Source organism: Crinia signifera, chromosome 5 (assembly GCF_055691185.1).
Source record: "Crinia signifera chromosome 5, ASM5569118v1, whole genome shotgun sequence".
Classification (NCBI taxonomy): Eukaryota; Metazoa; Chordata; class Amphibia; order Anura; family Myobatrachidae; genus Crinia; species Crinia signifera.
In genome coordinates this window covers 205,678,722-205,701,984 of record NC_139221.1, presented here as the reverse complement: position 1 = coordinate 205,701,984, position 23,263 = coordinate 205,678,722, and the positions used below count along the sequence as shown (strand labels likewise).

Here is a 23,263-nt window from a genome sequence, read left to right as displayed (position 1 = left end):
CTATTGTCGTGGTTTTATATGTGAATATGTCAAGAGTAGACTTCAGTGTCAATGGTACCGTGTCGACTAATTGATCCAGCAGTAACGTTAAAGCAGGGGTGTTTGACCCAGAGCGCCGTCACGGTACCTTGGACACGTGAAACCTATAGGCCCAAGTGGGTATGTATTCTGACTCTGTATTACTGTTTTGTGTGCGATAACCGACCGTTATCAGGATACTTGTTTCGTAATTACCTGTTGTTCATTACCGTTGCTTTAACCCGCAGTCACTGCTCTACCGTGAGGGTCAGTGGGCAAAAGCTGTACCTACTACACAATAAATTTGAGTTGTACTGCAGAACGTGTCCCCTTCATTGAAGTGTTCCCTCTCTGGTCCACCAGGCAACAGAAGAACGGACGAACCTGGGTCGCCCTTGAAGAGGCAAGGTAAGAGGAACCCGTTCCCTTCGTACACCGTGCACCACACTATGACTACAGGGACCAATTCAAATGCGTCCCACAGCTTTGGAATTACCTTACTGACTAGTGGTGCCCGATGCAGGTTTCAAAAGTACAGAGGGCAGCTACATCTTTTTCCCCCCATATTTTTGGAACCAGGACTGATCCAATAGTCTGGTTTCTAATAAAAATGCAGATCTGTGAACTATGAACAGATGAATCATAGGAAGTAGTTTCTGCAGATGATACAAGACCAGAGGAAGCACATTCATTTTGGGGACTGAGACTACAGGGTTAGTCAATATATCTTGAGGGTCAGTTTATATTTTCTCTTGCCCACCACCATATAGTTATTTTAGCATTCTATCAAATGGAGCTGCACAATGAGTCTATACATAATACTGTAGACACTAGAGAACACTAGAGAATATAAGGTACCAGATATTAGAGATCGAGAAAGGATCTAGCAAATACCCATTGATTCTCAACTGGAAAGAATGGGTGAAATTAAGGACTCGGATTCTGTTAAAACTAGTCTGACCTAGACCCAGGTGTTTCAGTGCACCTATGAAAAAGTCCCAATCCTTCTTGGCATCTTTTGATAATAGCATAGTTGGAATTTCCTGGGTTGTTGACAGTGAATGCAGGGGTAGGCTGTGTGCAGTGGAGGGGGCCTTGTGCAGGCTCCGATTGGGTCCTCTCCTTTGTGGCGGTGCAGTAGTCTCTGGCATTGGGTTATTCACAGTGAATTAGAGTGGAGGGGGGCAATAACAATAACAATACATTACTTTGAATGCTCCTAGTATGAATGTACGCTCCTGCCCCTTTCAATTTTTGTGTAAGTTGTTTAATATTTTTATGGCCTGTATACTACTGAGGGACTTCATAATATAGTAAAGTTTGTAAAGATGTGTAATTTTTGCACAATTCTAAAACATTGTTAATGCAGTGTATGTTGGATTCAGAATTATTCTATAGGGCAGCGGTTCCCAACCACTGTGACACGACACACTTGTGTGTCGTCAGCAGTGGTCTGGTGTGCCGCGATGCACTGCCCGGCGGCATAACACTGGTGCCACAGACCAGCAGCAGATTGGCCTGCCGGGACGCCGGGTGAATCTCCGGTGGGCGGTTCCCATCCTCTCACTTTGTGGCCAGCCCACCCTGTCAGCCTGGGGATGCTTGTGCAGACAGCTGACGGTGATGGATTTACTACTAAATCCACACAGCCACGGCTCTCAGTCCCTGCCCCCATGAGCAGCTACAGCTGGGACCACAGAGAATGTTTGCTTGAAGTCGATGGGAGCCAGCTTGCACAACACAGGGGAGAAATCATTCTCCATGGCCCTTGAGTCAGGTGCATTCCCCCTACATTGCCTACTGTATGTCATAGGTGGATGTATAGGCTTGAATGGCCTTTTAAACTCCTCCATATTTTGAAGCATATAGAGGGTTTAATTTCACCTCATTAGCACCTCTAGCTTTAAGTGATGGCAGGGCAGGTTCAGGAGTGTTTGCTGGCACTCCAGTCTTTGTCACACAGTGGCTGAATGTTGAAAGTGGGCAGAAATTCTTCAGGCCACCAAAAGCATCTCCTGCATGCCCCTGTCATTTTTCAAAAAATTCTGCACCACCAAATTTATTCTGCAAGCAAATCATGGGCTTGGTTGGAATTTGCCCAGATGTAATGCTCACACAATATTGCTGGCTTTGTCAGATAGCCACTGCCGTCAGAGGGAGCAGGGGGGGGCAGCGCAGAGTACCAGAGAGCCGGGCAGGAGAAGACGCTGCCAGGCAGCGGTGGAACCAGGACTCGGAGCAGTCCGAATCGGGCAAAATTGTGCCCAAATCGCAGAGTGTATGGGGGCCTTTATACATCTGCCCCAATGTGAGAGAAATCTCAGTAAATGTAATATTACTAAAGAAGATATGTTTGAACATGTTAAATAATAGTCAATCCTAGAACTTCCAGGAAAAGATATTCTATTACAGTCAATCCTAGAACTTCCAGTAAAGGACATTCTGTCAAAACATTTCTAGCTTTGATAAATGTATTTGCAATGAATAAAGTCATGGATGAAAATATTATTAATTACCCACTCTCTGTCAATGTGTAGTGTTAAATATTTAAGTTATTAATCCTTGGCCTTTCATTTTTTTCTATTTATGGTTAAATGTTAGATTTTTTTTTGCAGTAAACAGGGAAAAGTTACATAGTTATTATCTATAGAATGCACTTAGTTTAACAAACATGGCAGGTTTCACCTTCAAACTACTAAATTTACAAACTGTCATTATAATTCTTACCTCATGATTTATACTCTGTTTTAGCACTACCTGGGTAGAACCCAGATCTGTTTTTTTTATATACCATATGTATAAGTGTGTGGTTTGTTGTATACATACTGTATATCATTTTTGAAAGATGTTTTAAGTACAGTAGATCACATTGAACAACAGGGACCAAAACAATTATAATTTACAATATAGATATCATGGAAAGAAACATCCAGCATACACCAAACTGATGTACTGTAGGCTGTAGAAAGTAAAGAAAAGAGAAAACATAGATAAAAAGAGGAAAGCTGTAGAGAAAAAAGGAATAAGTTAGCGGTATTTCAAGGGTGTGACCTTAGGCTAGTTGGCTATTACAAGGTAAAAGAAGGGGGCATATTGAGATTAGGGATGTGCACCGGCCACTTTTAGTGTTCCGTGAAAAGTGTTTTGGATCTACTGTATATCTCCGGTAGTGTTTTGGATCTGGATCTGTTCCAAAACACCACCCTTCAGTGTTTCCTTTTTCATCGTGTTTCCTGTTTTGGATCTGTATTTAAAAATAAAAATAAAAACATAAAAATCGCTAAAATCTCAAAATTGTTTTTTTTTTTGCTCCTACACTATTATTAACCTCAATAACATAAATTTACACTCATTTCCAGTCTATCTTGAATACCTCACACCTCACAATGTTGTTTTTAGTCCAAAAGGTTGCACCGAGGTAACTGGATTACTATGCTAAGCAACACAAGTGAGTGGCACAAACACATGACCATCTAGAAGTGGCACCGCAGCAGCAGACAGGATGTCAGTTTGAAACACTAGGCCCCAATTTCATGTTTACAAATGGACTCAGAGTCACTGGACTGGATTTATGCAGCAGTATCACTGGACTTTAACGGCAGCATTACTGGACTTATGCGGCAGTAACAGTGGACTGGACTTATGTAGCAGTATCACTGGACTTTAACAGCAGTATCAATGGACATATGCAACAGTACCAATGGTTTTTTACTTCAGTGCCACTGGACTTATGCAGCAATATCACTGGACTTTAATGGCAGAATTACCGGACTTATGCAGCAGTATCAATGGACTTTAACGTCAATGCCACTGGACTGGATAACTGAACTATCGGTATTTGTGTAGTAGCATGGCGCCATGTGTCTGAGTCCCCTTGCGGGACTCGCTTCGCTCGCCCACGCTGTGGGCTCGGTGGCTCGCTACGCTCGCCACGCTATCTAAAATCAACTTTATGCCAACGTGGATAGTGGGGGTATGAACTATCCATGTTGGCATGGAGTTAAGTTACTTTATTTTAGATAGTTTGGCGAGCGTGCAACCTGGAAGTAGCGCGGCACCATGCTGGCGCCGTGAAACTACACAAGAACCGAACTATCCATACAGTGTCAATGGACTGGACTATACAGCATGTTCACTGGACTGAACTATACACACACAAAGTATTACTGGACTGAACTATACACTACAGCACTTTCACTGACTAGACTAAAGAGCAGAATCACTGGCACTGGACTGGACACAGCCCTTTCACTGGAATGGTATAGTAGCAACAGACAGCACTAATACTGGACTTTATTGGTGGGCAGACTGGACTGAACTATACAGCAGTATCACTGGCACTGGCACTGGCACATTCACTGGACTGGTGGTTAATGGTATTGCAGCAGACTATGATGTGTATATATATATATATATATATATATATATATATATAGCAGCAGACTATGGTATAGCAGCAGTAGGAAGGTGGGCAGGTGGGCAGGCAGTAAGGCAGGTGGCCAGGACATCCTGTCTCTTCACTCTCCCAGACTAGAGTGAAGATGGTGCCCGGTCGCCACCCCTTTAAAGGGTCTGGATTTCGCAAGATCTGACAGCAGGATCTCGCGAGTTCCGGAGACCCACGCTCTGAGCCTGGGCAGGAATTTCCGAACATGCTCAGAGAGCAAGTTCAGATTGGGGGTATTCGGATTTCCCCAATCCGAACTCGCTCATTTCTAATTGAGATGCTCATTTTGAGACCCATTTTTTGTTAAAAGATTTGGAAGAATGATTAACGATACTAGTGAAATACGATAGACACATCAGATGCTAAATAAAATGGACTGCATAGAAGGAGAAGTAGGTTGCTTCAAATCAATTGCTGATAACTAAAATATTGGGGCAGAAACTACAGATGAGACCACAGATTTCTCCATTATCAGTTGTTAACCATGGGAGCATGTTACACATGCTGCAGCTACTGCCACCTCTTAATCTGGCTCATCTAAGCACAAGTTTTCGCTACCCTTGCTAAAAACCCTGTGTTGGTCCCTGGCTACTAACTCTGCTGCCCACTGCCTTTAGTGGATCCAATGGCTTGTTGTATGGGGCTACAGAATGCTATTTGGCAATTTAAAGCCCATGATGCATCATGGACAACAAAGAGACACATCTGTTCATGGTTAATCTATTTATTTTGGTGCCAAGTGAATGCAGGGAGCCTTAATAGGGGGAGAATATACTTGGGTTCATATGTAATAGAAGTGTTAAGTATGCATGTTATAATAATGATGACATCCTTCCAAAGATGTAATATCTTTTTAATTATAAATCTGGTCCAAGAATGTCTCCAGCAGAAAACCTCTAATGTGGAAGTGTGTCTGCCAGTGAGGGGTGTTTTAATATAGAATGAAAGTGTCTGAAGTGTAAAAATTTGTAAAAAAAAAGTCCAGGAAGTCCTGTGTCTGTCTGGTGAATTGAGGAAAACATATATATTTAGTAATATTATTTAAGTAGAGCATATTTCTCTTTTTCCATGGAGAGAAGAAAGTACTATTCTGACCCAGAGAGAGGATTGTGGAGAATTGGAATCAGGCCGAACTAAATTTCCTATCAGCTTAATAACAGACAATGAGCTGAAAATGGTCTGGTAAGAGGCATCATTCCAGGATGATGAGACCTTGGGAACCAGAAGAGAGAGTAAACTGTGGAGACCCAATTTTTCAGTCTCAATTGCAAACCAGACCTTCTGAGCACCAGGATTCACAAGTGAAATGTGAGGTGTGAAACCTTTGAAAATGTAAAGACATATGGGTGAGTACATATCAAAAAGGTTCTAGAAAAGGTAGAGGAGATGAGGGGGCATGTTCATCTTCACCGCATTTACCCTTCCTACACATTAAATGAAATGGCAAGACCAAGAATTGAAGTCTGATTTAATAACTGGTGGTGACAGTGCATTAGGAAGACAATAAGATATTTGATTTTTTTTGTTTATGCCAGTTAAATGGGAGTCTTCAAAGAATTGTTTAATTGGCTGAGGAACTTAGAAGTCGAGCACTTCTCTTCACTTCTATTTTACTAGTGTTGATTTTAAAGCCTGAATAATAAGAATAGAGATTACATTTTGAAAGGAGGGCTCAAGGATTGAACAGGGTTCCCTAGGGATTGTAAGACATCACCTGTATATAATGCAATTTTATTCTCAAAAAGACCAACCGTTAAGCTGGCAATGTCTGAACTGTTATGATTCTCACTGCCAGGGGTTCCATGACAAGGGTAAAGATCAAGAAAATAAGTGGGCATCCTTATAAGGTACCATTGGCAATTCTGAAAGAAGAGGAGATATGAAACTGTGGCAGTGGAGAACCATTACAGTATAGTGAATTGCCATCTTAAAATTTACCAGAGAACCCCATCTTCTAGAGTACCCCAATAGGAAAGGACTAGTAAACATTGTGAAATGCTTTCTCAACACCCAGGGCAAGAATTACAAGACAGTTTCTGCCTATGTATAGAATGAATTGGATCTTCTGGTCAGATTCCTGATCTCTGTTGACCAGGTGATAGTACCAGATTGGCAAAAAATTTGTATCACTTAAAAGAAAAGAAAAAATAACTGGGTCTGTGATTTGCATTGTAAACATGAAATTTGCAGAGATGTTGATCTTCAGTAGTATGAAAATAAAGTGTCAGGAAAACACTTCAAAGCCACCATTTATAAATTGTTTGCCCTTCCCAATATAGATTATATATACTAGAGTGTGTGGTCACAGGCCAATGCACCCCATCCTGGGAAGTGGGTGCTGTTTGCACCCCATTCTTAGGAATGGCGAGTGTGTTGGTACTTCTGTATCTATATATATATATATATATATATATATATATATATATATATATATATATATATATATATATATATATATATATATATATATTGTACATGTAATTGATAGGTTTTAAGACATCTATTCTAGTATACATATTGTATATTTTAGGCTTTTTCCTAAGTTATACAGTTTATGAGACTGTACACTAAATACTAAAGTACCACTGTAGGTAAAATACAGTCCAGCCAAATTGAAAACATTTTTGACTGTATTTCAGTAATATATATATATATATATATATATATATATATATATATATATATATATATATATACTGAAATTGTACATAATGCCATTACCTACGGATATCCTTATCATGCATTTCTCATATTATGAATTTTCAAGCTCTATAAGTCAGATGAGGAACATTTATTAGTTTTATAATTTTACCAAATGCTAAATTCCTCCAAAAAATCATAGCTACAAAACTAGAGGTAAATGTATATACCGTTATTATTTAGTCAACACTTTTAAGAGCCCATAATATATCAAATGTGGTTGCAAATCTATATGTCTATACTTTTTCCATAGAAATGACTGGACTAGCATGAAATTCTAGTTTCACCATAATAAAGTCTCAGTATGTGTGAGAAAATTCTATAGATCATAAGTTTGTAACAGCCAATGATGTAAATTTAAAAAAATTTCTTCTTACCTGTAATGGCAAGTTGCGTAACAAAAAAAGTCATGCGAGATTTTCTCTTCCGAATCCTCTCCTTCCATGTTAGGTATAAGACAACAGAGTTTCCAACAATGATGATGACAAACAAAATCCAAAGTGTGGTCAGCTGTTCAGTCTAAAAAAAAAATGTCCGTTTTATTTATTGGAATTTTAAACTACATGAGTAAAAACATGCATATGAAACATGCTGAAAAATAAACAATTTCTTAAGAATTTGTTTTTTTTCATGAGACATAAGTTCTATTTATCAAATACCTTAAAGCAAAACTAATGTCTATTGCCTAAAAATTAATATATGCAATCAGTAAGATAGGTAATACATTAGTTATACAGCATATTTTAAGTAGCAGGTACACATAATGAGGAACAAAGTATATAAAAAGCAGAACACTAATAACATCAATATATCTGGCACAAAATAAATAACCATAGCTTTATTTATGAAGCATAAAAATGGCCATGGTACAGTGCTAGATTCTTAAGGGCATACACATTCAGCCCCGATCTGACTTGAAATTGAACCGGGTTGCCATTGACCACAGGGACAGACAGTCCTCACAAAACATTCAGCACACATCATGGTGTGCATTGTGAATGTACCATGATGTGTGCTGAGGGATTGTGCTTAAGCCCGTCATTCAGCATGGAGGTTGATAGGCAAAACATATGGTCCAATTAAAGCATGATTAAGGCTTGGTCAAAAAAAAAAAAATTACAGAAATCCAAAATGTGTTCTATGAAATGGGGATGTATAGATATTAGTGTCCCAGAGCAAAGAGGACACATAGCTAAATTTGCAACAGTAAACTGTAATTTGAGAAACCAAAGTGGGACTATCAGCTACAGGCAGATAACACTAGCAAGTCTAGATCAATGATATACAAAACTGCTGTGACATTCATTGGAACCCTGGCACAGAATATTGGGCCACTTTATATATGAGAGTGTTCAAAAAGCTGCAGAATGGGGTGGTCACAGGAATGTCAGTGTCTAACACAAAGAAAACTTTTTGAAAGCTGCATATTATATAAACCAATCAGTGCTATTTTTCAGCAGGAACAATAAAGAACTCTTTTTCCTGAACCTCTAAGTACACATGTCATAATGAGGAACTGGGTTCCTAAATCTTTTGATCTCACAAATTTCCTAGTCGCCAGTATAATAATATACTTTCAGAGTTTGTGTGTTAAGTAGATACTGTGATACTTTTACTCATGTAAAACTACGTGACTTCTTAACTCAACTGAGTATTCTATTATTACTTTTTACCATATCTTATTCTAATGCCCACCCACCCCAATCATCCTCCCCCTCCAACTACCCAAATCTGTCCTCCCTCTGTGCAAAGGAAAATGCGGGTCGCTCAAAGGTGAACAAGAAAACTGACAATTTATTAAAAACAACACACAATAATAATAAACATACAATGCATTTAAAATCACAATCAATGGTGCACCATTGTACCTAACGCTGAGATGTAAGCGTGACCATAAATTGGAGATTTTCTCTCATAAGTCAACCAATTAAGTCCCAGTGCAATTCCTGATAGGGACTATAGACGTCCAAATTGGTAGATATTGTTCTCAAATGAGGGCTGTTATGCGCATTAATTTATTTGGCAAAACACACTGATGGAATCTGTGGGTGCCCATGCAAGTGGAGGGCAAGGACTTCTGTCTGGTAGCTGGGTGACAGTGTCCGTCCTGCCTCCACTGTGTACTGGTTGCACGGCAGTAAATACAGTTAGTGCGGTCAGTAATTGACAAGATTGCGCCGCAGCGCTTGCTCACCCCTGGATGCCGCTCGGCTGCCTCAGGTCTATGCAGGGGATCAGCCTTTGGAAATGTCCCGACAGCAGCCGCCTCCTTCGCTGCAGACTCTCAGGCTGTGAAGCTCACACGGCGCTCTGTCACGGACGCAGGGGACTTAAAGGCAGGTAGGCAATGTAACAAAGCAATGAAGAAGGCAAGTCAGATGCTTGGTTGCATAGGGAGAGGTATCAGCAGTAGAAAGAAAGAAGTAATAATGCCACTGTATAGGTCATTGGTACGACCTCATCTAGAGTATTGTGTTCAGTTCTGGAGGCCATATCTCCAGAAGGATATAAATACATTAGAGACTGTACAAAGAAGGGCAACAAAAATGGTGCATGGCCTACATCACAAAACATACCAGGAAAGACTAAAAGATCTTAATATGTATACTTTAGAGCAGAGAAGGGAAAGGGGGGACATGATAGAAACTTTCAAATATATCAAGGGTTTTAACAAGGTACAGGTGGGAGACATTCTTCACAGGAAGAGGAGCAGCAGAACACGAGGACATGCACTGATACTAGAGGGAGGAAGATTCAGGGGAAATTTGAGGAAGAATTACTTCACAGAAAGAGTAGTAGATAAGTGGAATAGCCTCCCATCAGAGGTGGTAGAGGCAAATACAATAGTACAATTTAAACATGCTTGGGATAGGCATATTGATATCCTTACAAAAAAATAAGGATCAAATATGGTTTGAGGTAACATGTAAAAAAAAAGGGGCAGACTAGATGGGCCAAGTGGTTCTTATCTGCCGTCAAATTCTATGTTTCTATGTTTCTATGTGGTGGCTGCAGGGGAACAAGTTACAGCACCTAGTCTCTAGCGCCAAAGACTTAAAACTTCTGTCCTCCCTCTGCCTTACTACAGTTGAGGAAGTCCACTCCTTCTCATCCTCTCCTCTTCTACCTGTCCTTGGACCTCCTCCCCTCCCTTCTCCTCTGTTCCCTCTCCCCCACTGGCTTCTCCCACCTTGCTCACCTCTTTAACCTATCCCTTTTTACTGGCAGCTTTCCCTCACCCTTCAAACATGCTCTGGTCTCACATATTCTTAATAAATCCAACCTGGACCATTTATCACCCACGAGCTACCGCCCTATCTCTCTACTCCCATTCACCTCTAAACTACTTAAACTGCTGGTTTACAGGCATCTCAACGGCTACCTCTCTGACCACTCCATCCTTGATCCCCTTCAATCTGGCTTTTACCCACTCCACTCCACTGAGACTGCCCTGGTGAAAGTCACCAATGACCCTGCTGTCAGCCAAATTCAGGGGACATTTGTCTCTGCTTATCTTTCTGGACCTCTTTGCTGCCTTTGACACTGTGGATCACCCTATTCTCCTACACACACACACACCAAAACATTGGCCTCTCTGGCACTGTCTTTGGCTGGTTTACCTCTTACCTCACCAACCGTTCCTTCTCAGTCTCTGCATCTGGCACCACCTCCCCACCTTCTTTATTTCCTGTTGGTGTCCCTCAGGGTTCTGTCCTTGGCCCCCTTCTGTTCTCCCTGTATTCCGCTTCCTTGGGTGCACTCATTAACTCCTTTAGCCGCCAATATCACTGCTGTGCTGATGACACCCACATTTACCTCTCCTCTCTTGATCTGTTCCCCACTGTTCTCTCTCAGGTTTCCAGTTGCCTCTCCACCATCTCTTCCTGGATGTCTGAGTGCTCTCCGAAACTCAAAATGGACAAAACTGAACACATTATCTTTCCCCCACCTAGAGTTACACCCCATACTAATATCTCCATCACTGTTAAAAACACCATCACCTCCCCCGTTCCCCAACTACGCTGCCTGGGTGGCACTCTTGACTCCTCCCTCTCCTTTGCACCCCACATCCAAGCTCTGTCCCATTCTTGTCGATTCCAGCTAAGCATCATTGCATCAGGCCTTTTCTCTCCCAGAGTGCAACTAAGCTTATCATCCACTCACTGGTCATCTCAAGGCTCGACTACTGCAATTCTTTTTTGTACAAATTAATTTTTTCTCACTAATACAGCAATACAATTTTTTAAATGATAACTCACTACACATTATTGGAAATCACAAAAAAAATCAGCTGATACATTCTTTGCACTTTACATTTGTAGTTTTGTGAGTATTGGCATTACTCCAAAAAGTAGTCAAGACAGCTGAGAGGATCATCGGCACTGCCCTACCTCCGGTCCATGACCTGTACCTCGCCAGAGTTAAGAAACACGCTACTAAGATAATCAACAACCCTAATCACCCCGATAACGACCTCATCGAGCTGTTGCCCTCAGGCAGGAGGTAGAGGACTATCTCATCCAAGTCAAACAGAAGCCTCAAAAGCTTCTACAATGAGGCAGTGCGCCTCCTGAATTCCTGAATGCGTGGCTGCTTGGACTCTTACTACTAGACCTGCTACTCCCCTCCCCACCTCCTTGTTGCTGCCATCTAGTTATTGTGTGTTTATGACTACTATGTATGTACATATACTTTAATGCTTTTTAATGTCCTTGCTGCACTGTACTCCGCAACATATTCCGAGTATACAATGAGTATACCAGGCCAATAAAGCTGATTATGATTATGATTCTGATTAGAGTGCTATCTAGCAATATTCTTATATGTGTACTGTTTTCTGTATGTTTTTTGTTTGTTTAATTAATTAAGTTGCTGGCTGTTGTGTTTAGATTTCCTTATCACCAAAAACTGTAACCAAAAAAGAAAAGTGTTTCTTCTTTATCTTCAGCTCCAGTCCAGTCAGCCTGGTGAAATATCTAGATCAATTATTTCTTTTTTGTCTCCAGCTCTGGTCCACTGAGTCTAATTAATTATCTGGATAAACTATTTTGTCTTTGTCTTCAGCTCCGGTCCACTCATCTTGGTGAAATATCCAGATCAATTATTTCTTCCTTGTCTTCAGCTCCGGTCCAGTCAGCCTAATGAATTATATGGATCAAGTATTTCTTCTGTGTATTCAGCTCCAGTCCAGTCAGCATTGGGACTTATCTGGAACAAGTACTGTATTTCTTCTCTGACTTTAGATCTGCTTACTATCCATACAAAGAACTCAGCTATTTTCCACCCAGTTTAATTCATCTAACCACCATTTACCAGTCTATTAAGTGCGTTCTGACAGGGAGCTGCAAACTACATATTAGATCAGCTAAATTCCATACCTCTTTGTAGCGGTTCTTTATAATAACCAACTGCAATGTTAGATTAGTGTAAGACTCCATACCCCTGTTTAGGATTCAGTCTGTTTCTGATAATTTTCCAGTTACCATAGTCTATGCGCAAGAATTATATCCAGCCTGCAAAACTACAGTTGCCTCACTCAAAACATGATGGCTCACGTGACCTCCAGCTGGATTCACACAAATATACCATTGTGACAAAAAGATCTGCCCAATTATCTTAAAAGTTGAGAAAGTGAATTGTCTTCTTCCGGATAAACTACAAATAACATATAGTAATGCCAAGAACATTATAACAAGAATAAAAAGAAGTGCTATACCACCAAAGAAAGAAACAAATACAAAACCAACATGGCTAAAGAACAACAAAAAAAGTATTCTACTATTGTTTGCAATGCTAAAACTATAACATTTAAAAACAAATTAGAACCTGAATAACTGACATTTTGATTTCTAATAAAACAAAAAAGAATAAAAAAATGTATTCTATTTTTGTTATTGTAGATGAAAGATAAAATTATATTTTTTTAAATCTTTTGAAAATGTTACTCTTGTCATATGTCAGGGTATTTAAAATAGCTATTATAACAACATGTCCCTTACATGAACATTTCACAGCAGGACAGTGTCACAGTACTTAAGTTACAACACTTAATATACATATGCACTTTGTGTATATTTAAAAAAAAAAGACATAGCAGCCACTGAAGGAAGTGTACATTTTCTGACTATAAACAGTATCATTGGAAATGTATAATTGTTTCAAGCTGTGAAAAGCATATTAGAACTAACTTTTAAGTTGTGCCTTTGTACTAATCTATTTGGACTGCATGTTAAAGTAATTCTCAGTAATGTTAGCAAAGGGATTTTTGCTTTAGTAGAAAATGTAAATAAATATGTCCATGACCAGTTCATGAATTCTTAATATACACATTTATATTCTTTAGCAAATCTAGAAAAAAAAAGTACATTTGTTGCAGGAAACTGCTATTCAGTTTTCAATATTTCATACCTACAGTATGTCACTACACCATAATAATCAATTAAATGCTACTGTATTGTATACATTTTTATATTTCATCTTTTCTTAATATTTATTTTTTTACCACTGGAACTTGTTTTAGTCGCCATACTGTTAGCACTTCTAGAATCAATGTATCCTGGTTCTAAAACAGTTAGCATGCCTTCTTCTTATATTTCTATGTTACACTGCAAGCTTCTAGTACATACTATAGGTAATGGTAGCAGAGGATGGCTGGCAATCTCAAACTTTATTGACCTCAGTATGCTGGCTCAAAGATCTGAGGCAAGCCACCCCCGTATGCTGGTACTTTGAGAAGCTGTCACACAAGCAGATTTCACTCAATACTTTGTAAGGGGATGAAAACCCCATTCTAAGTTTATGTGAGAACTTTGTGGTTAGATAAACCATAGAGGTTAATTAGGTCAGCCCACAAAGTCATTGAGTCAAGTATCAAATACCCATTCAAAGTATAGAGTATGCTCCATTTGAGTGACAGCTCATTCAATTAGGCGAGAGAGCTACTGATTGGCTCCCTGATTGAATGCTGGGTCCTTTGTGTGACATAAGTCAACTGAGGACCCAGCAGTCAGGGGAAGGGAATCCATGTGAATACTTGGGTTCCCTTCAGTTCGTTGGGTGCCGAACCCCTGGATGCCTACAGGGAACAAAGATATTCTGGATATAGGTGACTATTTTTTATTTTACTGGTAGCCTATGGATTCTACAGGAGAAGAGGACCGAAGTGCGATGTGGGAATTTACAGTAGGTAAGCATATGTGACGTTGAATGGAATGTGCATGTATGTTTATTAAGCTTTGTTTTCAAGGTTAAGGTTTCTGTCAAAGTCACCACATCAATTTGGTCGAGCAGAATACACTCCACCAAGCAGTATAAACATAAAGACATACTGAGCAGCTATTTATGGCACTTAATTGGGTGTAACAACCAGGAAGTTATGCAAAAACCTAATTCTGTAAATAGAGTTTCACTGCAATATAGAAAAGTTATAAAAAATCTATAAAGTTTATAACCATCACTAAAACCAGAAGTTTGGTGCGTTCCACCATCCTGTAATGCAAGCACTACATACATATTAGAACACACTTGTGCAGCACATAACTAGCTTCAATTTTAAAAGAAGGGTCAGCTAACATTTCTTTGCAGTGGGGGATTTTACTAATGCACAAAAAAGATATGTCCACATCAAGTAAGGAAATAAAATCTCCAAAACATCTAAAAAAACTAGCCATTGTCACAAATATCCAGCAGTGTGCCCAGTACATTAGACACATTATAACCATAAACACGCATAAAATACGTAATTATCACATAAAAAAACAAATATACATATACAAAGAAGATAAATGATAAAATATATTTTTTTCTCTTTTTAACACATTATTCAAAAAGAAGATATATATTTTATATTACTTGTATAAAATACAAACAATACGTCCCATTTCAAAAGAGAGAGAAAAAAATCAATATTGCGGAAGATTCACTCCAAGAATACATTAAAGGCATTGTGCTCATTAATCCCACAAGGGGCAAGTGTGCCCAACTCATAGATCCATTTAGCTTCTCTCTGGTGCGAAAGCTTTTTTCTATCCCCTCTACATCACAGAGGCTGAATATGGTCTATTAACATGCACCTTTGTCTTTCTATAGAATGTTCATTTTATAAGAAATAGTTAGCCGCCGTTTTAACCGATTTCTTAGACTCCAACGCAAGACGGATTGACAGGCAATGATTTGTCATTCTCTCTCTAGAGCTCCTTGTCGTGAGTCCCAAATAATGTAGCCCACACGGGCATATCAGAATATAATGGACTTAATCAAATGTGCAATACAGTTAATATGGAGACAATATGGATGTTTTTTTCCACTATGTGGATGCGGGAAAGTTTGACCCACCATCATCAACCTGCACATAGTATAATCCACACACCAAAAGATCCATATTCGCCATTGACTGTCTTGCACTTCGGGTCTTGTAATTTATATTCTGATATGCTATATTATGTGGGACTCACTACTAGGAACTTTAAAGAGAGAATGTATAATATATTTGGGCTAAATGCAAAAGCAGACAATATTTACCCTGTACAGAAACAATTTGCATTTGCTCCCCTTACATTGCAACATGTTGTGTTCCAGACACAAAATTACTTGCTTTTTTGCATTACTGAATCTGTCACCTTGGCCCTTATTCTGGTTGGTGCGTATATTTCCGATTTATTTCGGAGAGGTGCGCACGCCACGCTGTGTGGACATCGTACATAGAAACGCCCACCGGTCCTCCGCATTCGGACGGACTCACTCTTTAAGAAGAGGGTGTGTTTACGGACGACATCCAAACCTTTGCGTGTGCGGTGGACACACACATATTCTGCACGGTTTTACAGCGTATGCACGGTTTTACCACGTCAGAACGGACGGGAACCTGCCCATACGCACCGATGCGGTGTATTTCCGCAAAAATCACCTCTATTATCTGAACACCGAAATCTGTAACATGACCCACTTATGCAATTAGGCAACCTCATTAAAAAGGGATTGTTTTTAATGGCCATCTATTATTTCTCAAATTGATAATTAAACACTTTACTACCACTTTAGATTAACCCTTACATCATGCTAAGTTCACAACATACTTTCTTGCCCCTTTACGCCCATGTGTTGTGTATATTACATCATCAATTATTCTTCACATGCAAACACACACATACACATCAACACACTATGTACATCTTTACATTACCCTTCTTTTTCAACCACTTGTATGCAATAAACCCATCTATATACTGTATATAACTTTTGCACCTTACATAAATAAACAGCACTATTTATACTTATATTTATACTTATACTGTAAAATAATACAATAACACACAGACCACTTCTAACTTTCAGCAAAAAATTTATTTACATACAAATAACAAAAAAAAAAAAAATATTCAGAGCAGGAGGTCGCAGAGGTCCTGCACATCTGCAGCCATGATGAGCAGGTGCTGGTGCAGCCTTAGGAGGGCCCCTCTGACACCCTTGCCTTCTTCCCTCTTGTCATCTGTGGGCAGTGCTTAAAGTGGTCCTGGTGAAGTGGTGGAACTCTCTTCCCCGCCATCTCTCCCCCCCCCCCCCGGCGCCCCCCTGGAGCTCAAAATGTATGACCTATCTCACATAGACATGGAAACAATAATGCGGGCCACATAACGCCACCCTTAATGCAAATTATGCCCCAAAGTGCAAAAGAATCTAACAGGTCAAACAATGTGAAAGTGCGCGCCGTAGGTGCGCCACAAAATTTTAGGGCATGGCTTTGTGGGACAGGGGATTATGCACACCGTAATGCCCATTATACATTATGTCACACAACATATTCCCCCACAATATGCCACACACGGTAATGACCCTTCCATATTATGCCACATACAGTAAGTGCTGCTTACCTACATGCTCATTGCTAGGGTTTTCTTGCTCAGTGCCAGTGGTAACATGCTACTGTACTCATAGATAGCGCACACAGCATGCCAGCAGCAGCCCCCTTTATAATGCTTGATGCCTGTCAGAGCCTGACACACACTGTGCAGCAGACACCATGAAGGTGACAGGCTGCGGTGGCCCTACTTATGAAGTATTGTAGTGGCCTGGTGGGCAGATGGCACCCTGCCCCTGGCCCAGCCCGCCATTGCTGCTGTGTCTGTCTGTCAATGGTCCCTAAATAACGCCGCACGTCCCTGCACCTACATCACGCCGCACTCCCCTGCCCCTAAATCAAGATGCACGTCCCTGTCACCACATCACGCTGCACGTCTACAGACTCTATATCATGCCAACTACATAACGCCACACATCTCCAACCACATACATCATACCACACATACCCATCCCCTAAATCACACCGCATAACCCCACATCACACTGCAAGGTTCCGTTCCCTACATTATGCCACAAGTTATGTACCCTACATCACACCCCAATATGACATAATTTGCAGAATGAGGACACAGTACACAACATTGGCACATGTGAAAAAGTGACACAATCATAAAACCAATAATATAATGGCTGGCACAGGGCCCCTCACCTTCATCCTCTTCAGGTAGGAGGTCTGCACATAGCTTGTCTCCCTGCTGCAGCTGCAGCTGCTGGACATCCACCAGTGCAGGTTACACTGCTCATGGTCATTCTAGAACAGATGCCGCTGCTTCCCTAGCTCCCACAGAAGCTCCGCACTGCTCTCCACTCAGCTGTTGGCAAGTAAGGATCTCAGCCCGGGCAGCTACTTCTGCAGTCCCAGAAAGTGCTCTTTCTCTGCTGATGTGGTCTGCAGTGACCGGACACTGGGAGTGGAGCTTTGAGCCGGCTGTGCATTACTAGGCGTCATGGTCCAGGTGACTGCTCTGCAGAAAGGTCAGCCCATGCATACCTGCCAATCCTCGATACCCCTGCCAGCAACACAAGGTAAACAAGACAGCCGGGTAGAGTGCTGGAAAACCCGGCTGTCTCAGAGCACGTCGTCCATCCCTCCGTGTGCATTGCAGCTATTTGAAATGACGCGCAGCCCGGCTGCCAATCAGGCAGTCGCAAGCTGGCACGTCATTTCAAATAGCCGCCCGCGGACGGATGGACGACGTGCTCTGAGACAGCCGGGTTTTCCAGCACTCTACCCGGCTGTCTTGTTTAGCAATGCAGGCAGGGAGAAGCAGAGGGGACAAGGTGAGCGGATGGAGGCGGAACCGTTCCGCCTCCAAAATGGAACTGACGGAACGCAGTTCCACCCCGTTCCGCCTCACTTTAACCCCTGTCTGTGGGCATGTTAAAGGGGGTTCAACATTAATTATGCTATTCAGGTAGACCTTGTACAGTCAATCCTAAGTACTTACAGCATGATAAATCATACATACAAACAATTACATAGACAATAGTGTTTCTAATAAAAAAAAAATATGATGGTGCCACACACACACAGAGCATCATCCACTTCGCCATCATCTGCCCTACCTGCCCCACCATTCCAACGTGGCAAGGGCCCTTCCAAGGCGAAAAAGCCCCACACATGAACTTGTGTCCACATTAATCTCCACCCTTATGTCTTCCCAAATCTTTTATTTTGTTGTGTGTGTGTCAGCCTCCTGTGTGCAAACCAATCCCGTGCACAGGGTACCCACATTTGCCCTCGGTTCGAATGATGTGTTTGGTTCCTCTGTTGGCCTCTTTTGGTTGCCATTACTGTCTGCTGTACTTGAAGTGTTGGTGCTATACTTTTGTTGTGAAGCCACCTGATGTGTTCCTAATGATTCTGCTGTGGCTATGTATGTAAATAATACATTGTTATATTTTTATTTATTTGTCTACAATCCTGGTATGGTACCTTTAATTTGTTGCATGTGTCCTAAAACATGCTTTTTCCATTTTATGTTTGACGTTAGTGTAATAAATTAATATTTTGATCCCCAAATGTGTGGTTTTATTGGTAAATGTACAAGTGACATGTATATTTATATTAGTGATAGTAAGTTCTGTCCATTGCTTGCAGTGTAAATGTGTGTCAAAAATGCAGCATATATTTGTGTGTTTAGTAATGGGCCATTTAAGCTACAAGGTTTCCAATTGAAGCAATGACAAGAGTGTAATTAATGAGTAATGATTAAAGGAGTGGATTGTATTGTGTTCAGCTGACATTGGGTGAGGTGCGCCCGTACTGATTGGGCGTTCCGAATGCATAGCGCATGACCGAGTGGTGTCCGCAAAGCAATACTTGCTTATGAAGACCGCATATTTCCTGCCTTTTTGTTCGCGTGCATTTGGTGTGCTGTCCGAATGTACGCGTACCATAATTAGTGCACTCCCTAGTGTACGCCCATGTTTACGCCCAGTTTAGCCCACTTTGAAACTACGCCCCTGTGTAGTTCTGAATGACGCCCATAATACGCCCATATTTCACGAGTGAATGCGGTGCACATTTCTGTACGGTATTGGTGAGAACAAGTACGGAGACCTTGCGTGGCACATGCGCATAGCGTTGCCCACGCATGCGCAGATGGCTAAAAAATGCCATCCGAAAGAGTGCGCGAAAGTACACACAGACCAGAATAAGGCCCCTTGTTATTTTTAATTCATTATGCATCTTTAAACTACATTTTGAACAGGACCTTTCTATTGTATTGGCCATGTTCATGGCACTGTCTGAATATGGAATAACATTTGACAGCTTATCTTCTTTTTGTTCACCGTCATGTGTATATTTGTTTTTTAATTTCATTTAACACTTACAAGATTTATCAGACATTCACATTTTAGAAATATTATAAGATGTTACATGTTCGAGTTTCAAATAGTTAATTTCAGTACTGTAAGATTTTCAACTGTATTGTCCACAGCAGTAAATGTTTAAATGTATTAATTTAACCTGTAACATGATTGAAATGGATCATAAATGTGCGACCAGAATCATCAATGAACCATGTGACTATGTCCTTGCCTAAATTTGTAACAACGCAAAATAATTTGTTTGAATTTAGATATTTAATTTAAGTCAGTGAGGACTTTCCAGTGAATCAAATGTTAGATCCAATTGGGTAAACCGGATTGAGAAACATTTTTATTAAAATGTGTATCTTTTTTGCCACCACATAGGCCTTTGGAGAATGTGGTACATCTGTACTTAATTAGGTATCTCTTTTAAAAATTCAAATGAGAGAATACCATGAAAAATGCACTCTCTTCCCCACTTTATTTCATAATAATAATCTGAAACTGCTAAAATAAAATATTGCTAGTAAAAATTAGTGCGATTTCCCTGTGATTTCAAAGAATTCTAGTACTCCACCCACAGTATATCCACTGACTATTCAAACTATTGCTCCTACACAAACACTCTTACTTCATATACCCAATCAAAGTCAAATTGCCCTGTGAGGATTGGCTGATATACAGGTAGAGGACTGCATTATCAACTTTTTGGTCTGTAACAATTTCCATTAAGAAAATGTCCTAATGGTGCTATATAACCTTCAGTTATTTGTAATAGAAACTGAACTTGAAATAAAAATTTTCAATGGAATTTTAGATTACACCTAAATGTTGTATTTTACTTATATATATCAAATTCAATTCAATGGTGGCACTCACGGATAACAACGACTCAGAAGCAAAGTTTGCTAAGCTTGATGTTTCAATTCTATTTGCTGCATACCCAGGGGAGCACCTGGAGCTTGTGTTTACTTGGAGGGAGTGCTGATATTTCTTGACTTTATATATATATATAGCACTCAATGTGTTTCGTCGCTCACGACCTATTCCATAGGCTGGACTTCATCAGGAGAGTATACTCTCCTGATGAAGTCCAGCCTATGGAATTTGTTGTGAGCGACGAAACGCGTTGAGAGCTATCTGTTATCTACTACTTTTATGTAAGCTACATTTATTTTAATTCACTTTATGCACTTTATTAAAACTCCACTAAAAATTGTAATTGGAGTCTTTCCTTTTATCACTACGTGGCACTGATGTTTGGACCCTATCAAAAACCAGTGGGAAAACCTTGCCCTGAGAGGCCTAATCGATTCATCCAGGCAGCATCCTGGTAAACCTACAAGGACAGTACATCTAAACATCATTTTAGCACAAAAGTTTTATAACACGGTACGCACATTATAAATTGTATTCATTTGTGGAAACCCACTTACCACACTAGAGAGCGCTGTCTTCTCATCTTTTCTAGTATATATATATATATATATATATATATATATACATACAACAAGCATAAGACAAGGGGTGCCCAATAGTGCAATATCATCCAGTAAAATGTAATGAATAAAACATATTATTCATGTTATTCATGTTTTATGGTACATGCGTACCATAAAATTCATCAGTGGTGGACTGAAAACCATTTGGTATAAAACAAATTCCACACTGGCATTACACGAACAAGGAGGGTTGACTATCTACAGCACTCACGGATCCACCCGGCTCAGCAAGCAGGCTTGTGCAGCGTTTCCCGGCTCCATCTGTGCTGCACAGCATATATACAGCATATATATACAGCATATATATATATATATATATATATATATATATATATATATAAATATTTCATTTTGGGAGTTACTGTACATAACCCTTGGATGACTTGTATTTAGTTTTTCACATACATGTGTTATTGCACCCAGATGACATGTACATTTGTTAATAGGAAAGACACTTCCACAGATACTTTTGAATATGCTGAGTCAGCAATACAAGACCTTGTTTCTGCAAAGATAATTATTGTAGTGAAAAAAAAAAATATCTAAATATATTCAGTTTTTCCACAAAAAATGGACCATAGAGGTTTAAATAAGTAAAGTTCATACTAATGAAATGCATTATATGAGGAAGTACATGACTATATCTAAAAAAGAATACAGTACTAGAACTTTTTTCAGTTGCTATTTTATACAGTAGGTGCCTGAAAGGTAGGTTTCTTTTTCTTATAAAGTTATTAACTTCTTTAACTTTGTTAAGTCAAAAAAAGGATAGCTTTTTCTGGGAATTTATTTAATTTAATTATTTTTCATAGTTATATATTATTACACAAAATATAAACCCTTTTATAAATGTAAGACCATCATGTGAGCAAAATATTAGGAATAAACAATGTACTTTGGCATTAATTGAAGTAAAACTATGAAAAACAAGCATGCATAATATTCATAGGACAAATATAATATATGCCTAGAAGCAATACCTTAAAGGAGGTGTAAAATGATTGCCAGTCACTTTCTTCCCCCGCATCTGTAGAAGAAATTGTTGATGTGCAAGTTGCAATAATTAAATCCAATCTTCCTGTGCTGCCATTTACATCATGACTTGCTTCAGTATAACTAACTTGCATTGCAAGGACTGACTGTGCAGTGGCTCACCACTGCTATTCTTTATGTACGAATCAGTAGCAGAGAACTCCACAAGCACAAATGTGAACACAGCTTCTGTGCTCCACCACTGGCTAACGAAGGCATACACTGTAGCTTATGAACAGATTCACATGAACAGAAAACAGAAGCCACACTTGAAGCTGTATGCATCATCATTGACGGAGCACTGTAATGAAAAAAAAAAAAGAAAAGATAGTCAAATACTCCCACATTGCAGACAAAACAACAGGACATATACATGCATTTTTAGCATTCTGCTTTCAATGATAAACTGATCACATATCACTGTATATTGTCTTGCAAGAAATAAAAGATGTAATCTTTTATTTCAGTTGTACACAGTTTGCAGAAAAATCTGGAAAATTGACAGGTTCTTTCTCTCGAGCAGATGTGCCTCTATCGCATTTTAAATATTGTGCTTATGTATTAATATTAAAAATGAATACTTTAATTGTTCACAGTAATGTTTCTTTCCAGAGAAAGAGAGACAATGAAGAAATGTTTTGGAAATGGAGGTACCTGCCCTGTCAGAGCCGGTCCTAACCATTTTGATGCCCTAGGCAAGATTTTGGCTGGTGCCCCCTCCAAAGGTGCGCTGGCGGGACCTGAGGTGGCACTCTAACCTTAAAAAAATACTGAAAGCCAAAACTTGGTAGACAACATTTCAGCACATTTTATGCAGTTTTTTTTCAAGTCCTATTCTGACTTAAAAAAACCCACTAGGTTTGAAAAAGCCGCCCAGTGTGCGGTGAAA

General features: G+C 39.8%; 1 protein-coding gene across 3 annotated transcripts in view; it reads right to left on the bottom strand.

Moving 5' to 3' along the window:
- Window positions 1-22,584, bottom strand: part of NPSR1 (neuropeptide S receptor 1) — a 271,339-nt gene extending 248,755 nt beyond the window's left edge. For all 3 annotated transcript variants that reach the window (XM_083186322.1, XM_083186321.1, XM_083186323.1), the window contains exons 1-2: window positions 22,323-22,584; window positions 7,543-7,684 (exon numbers count right to left, since the gene is read on the bottom strand). In XM_083186322.1, the coding sequence (XP_083042448.1) occupies window positions 7,543-7,684; window positions 22,323-22,469 (289 nt within the window). In that variant the 5' untranslated portion in view covers window positions 22,470-22,584. The remainder of the gene's footprint in view (window positions 1-7,542; window positions 7,685-22,322) is intronic.
- Between the last annotated feature and the right edge of the window lie 679 nt (window positions 22,585-23,263).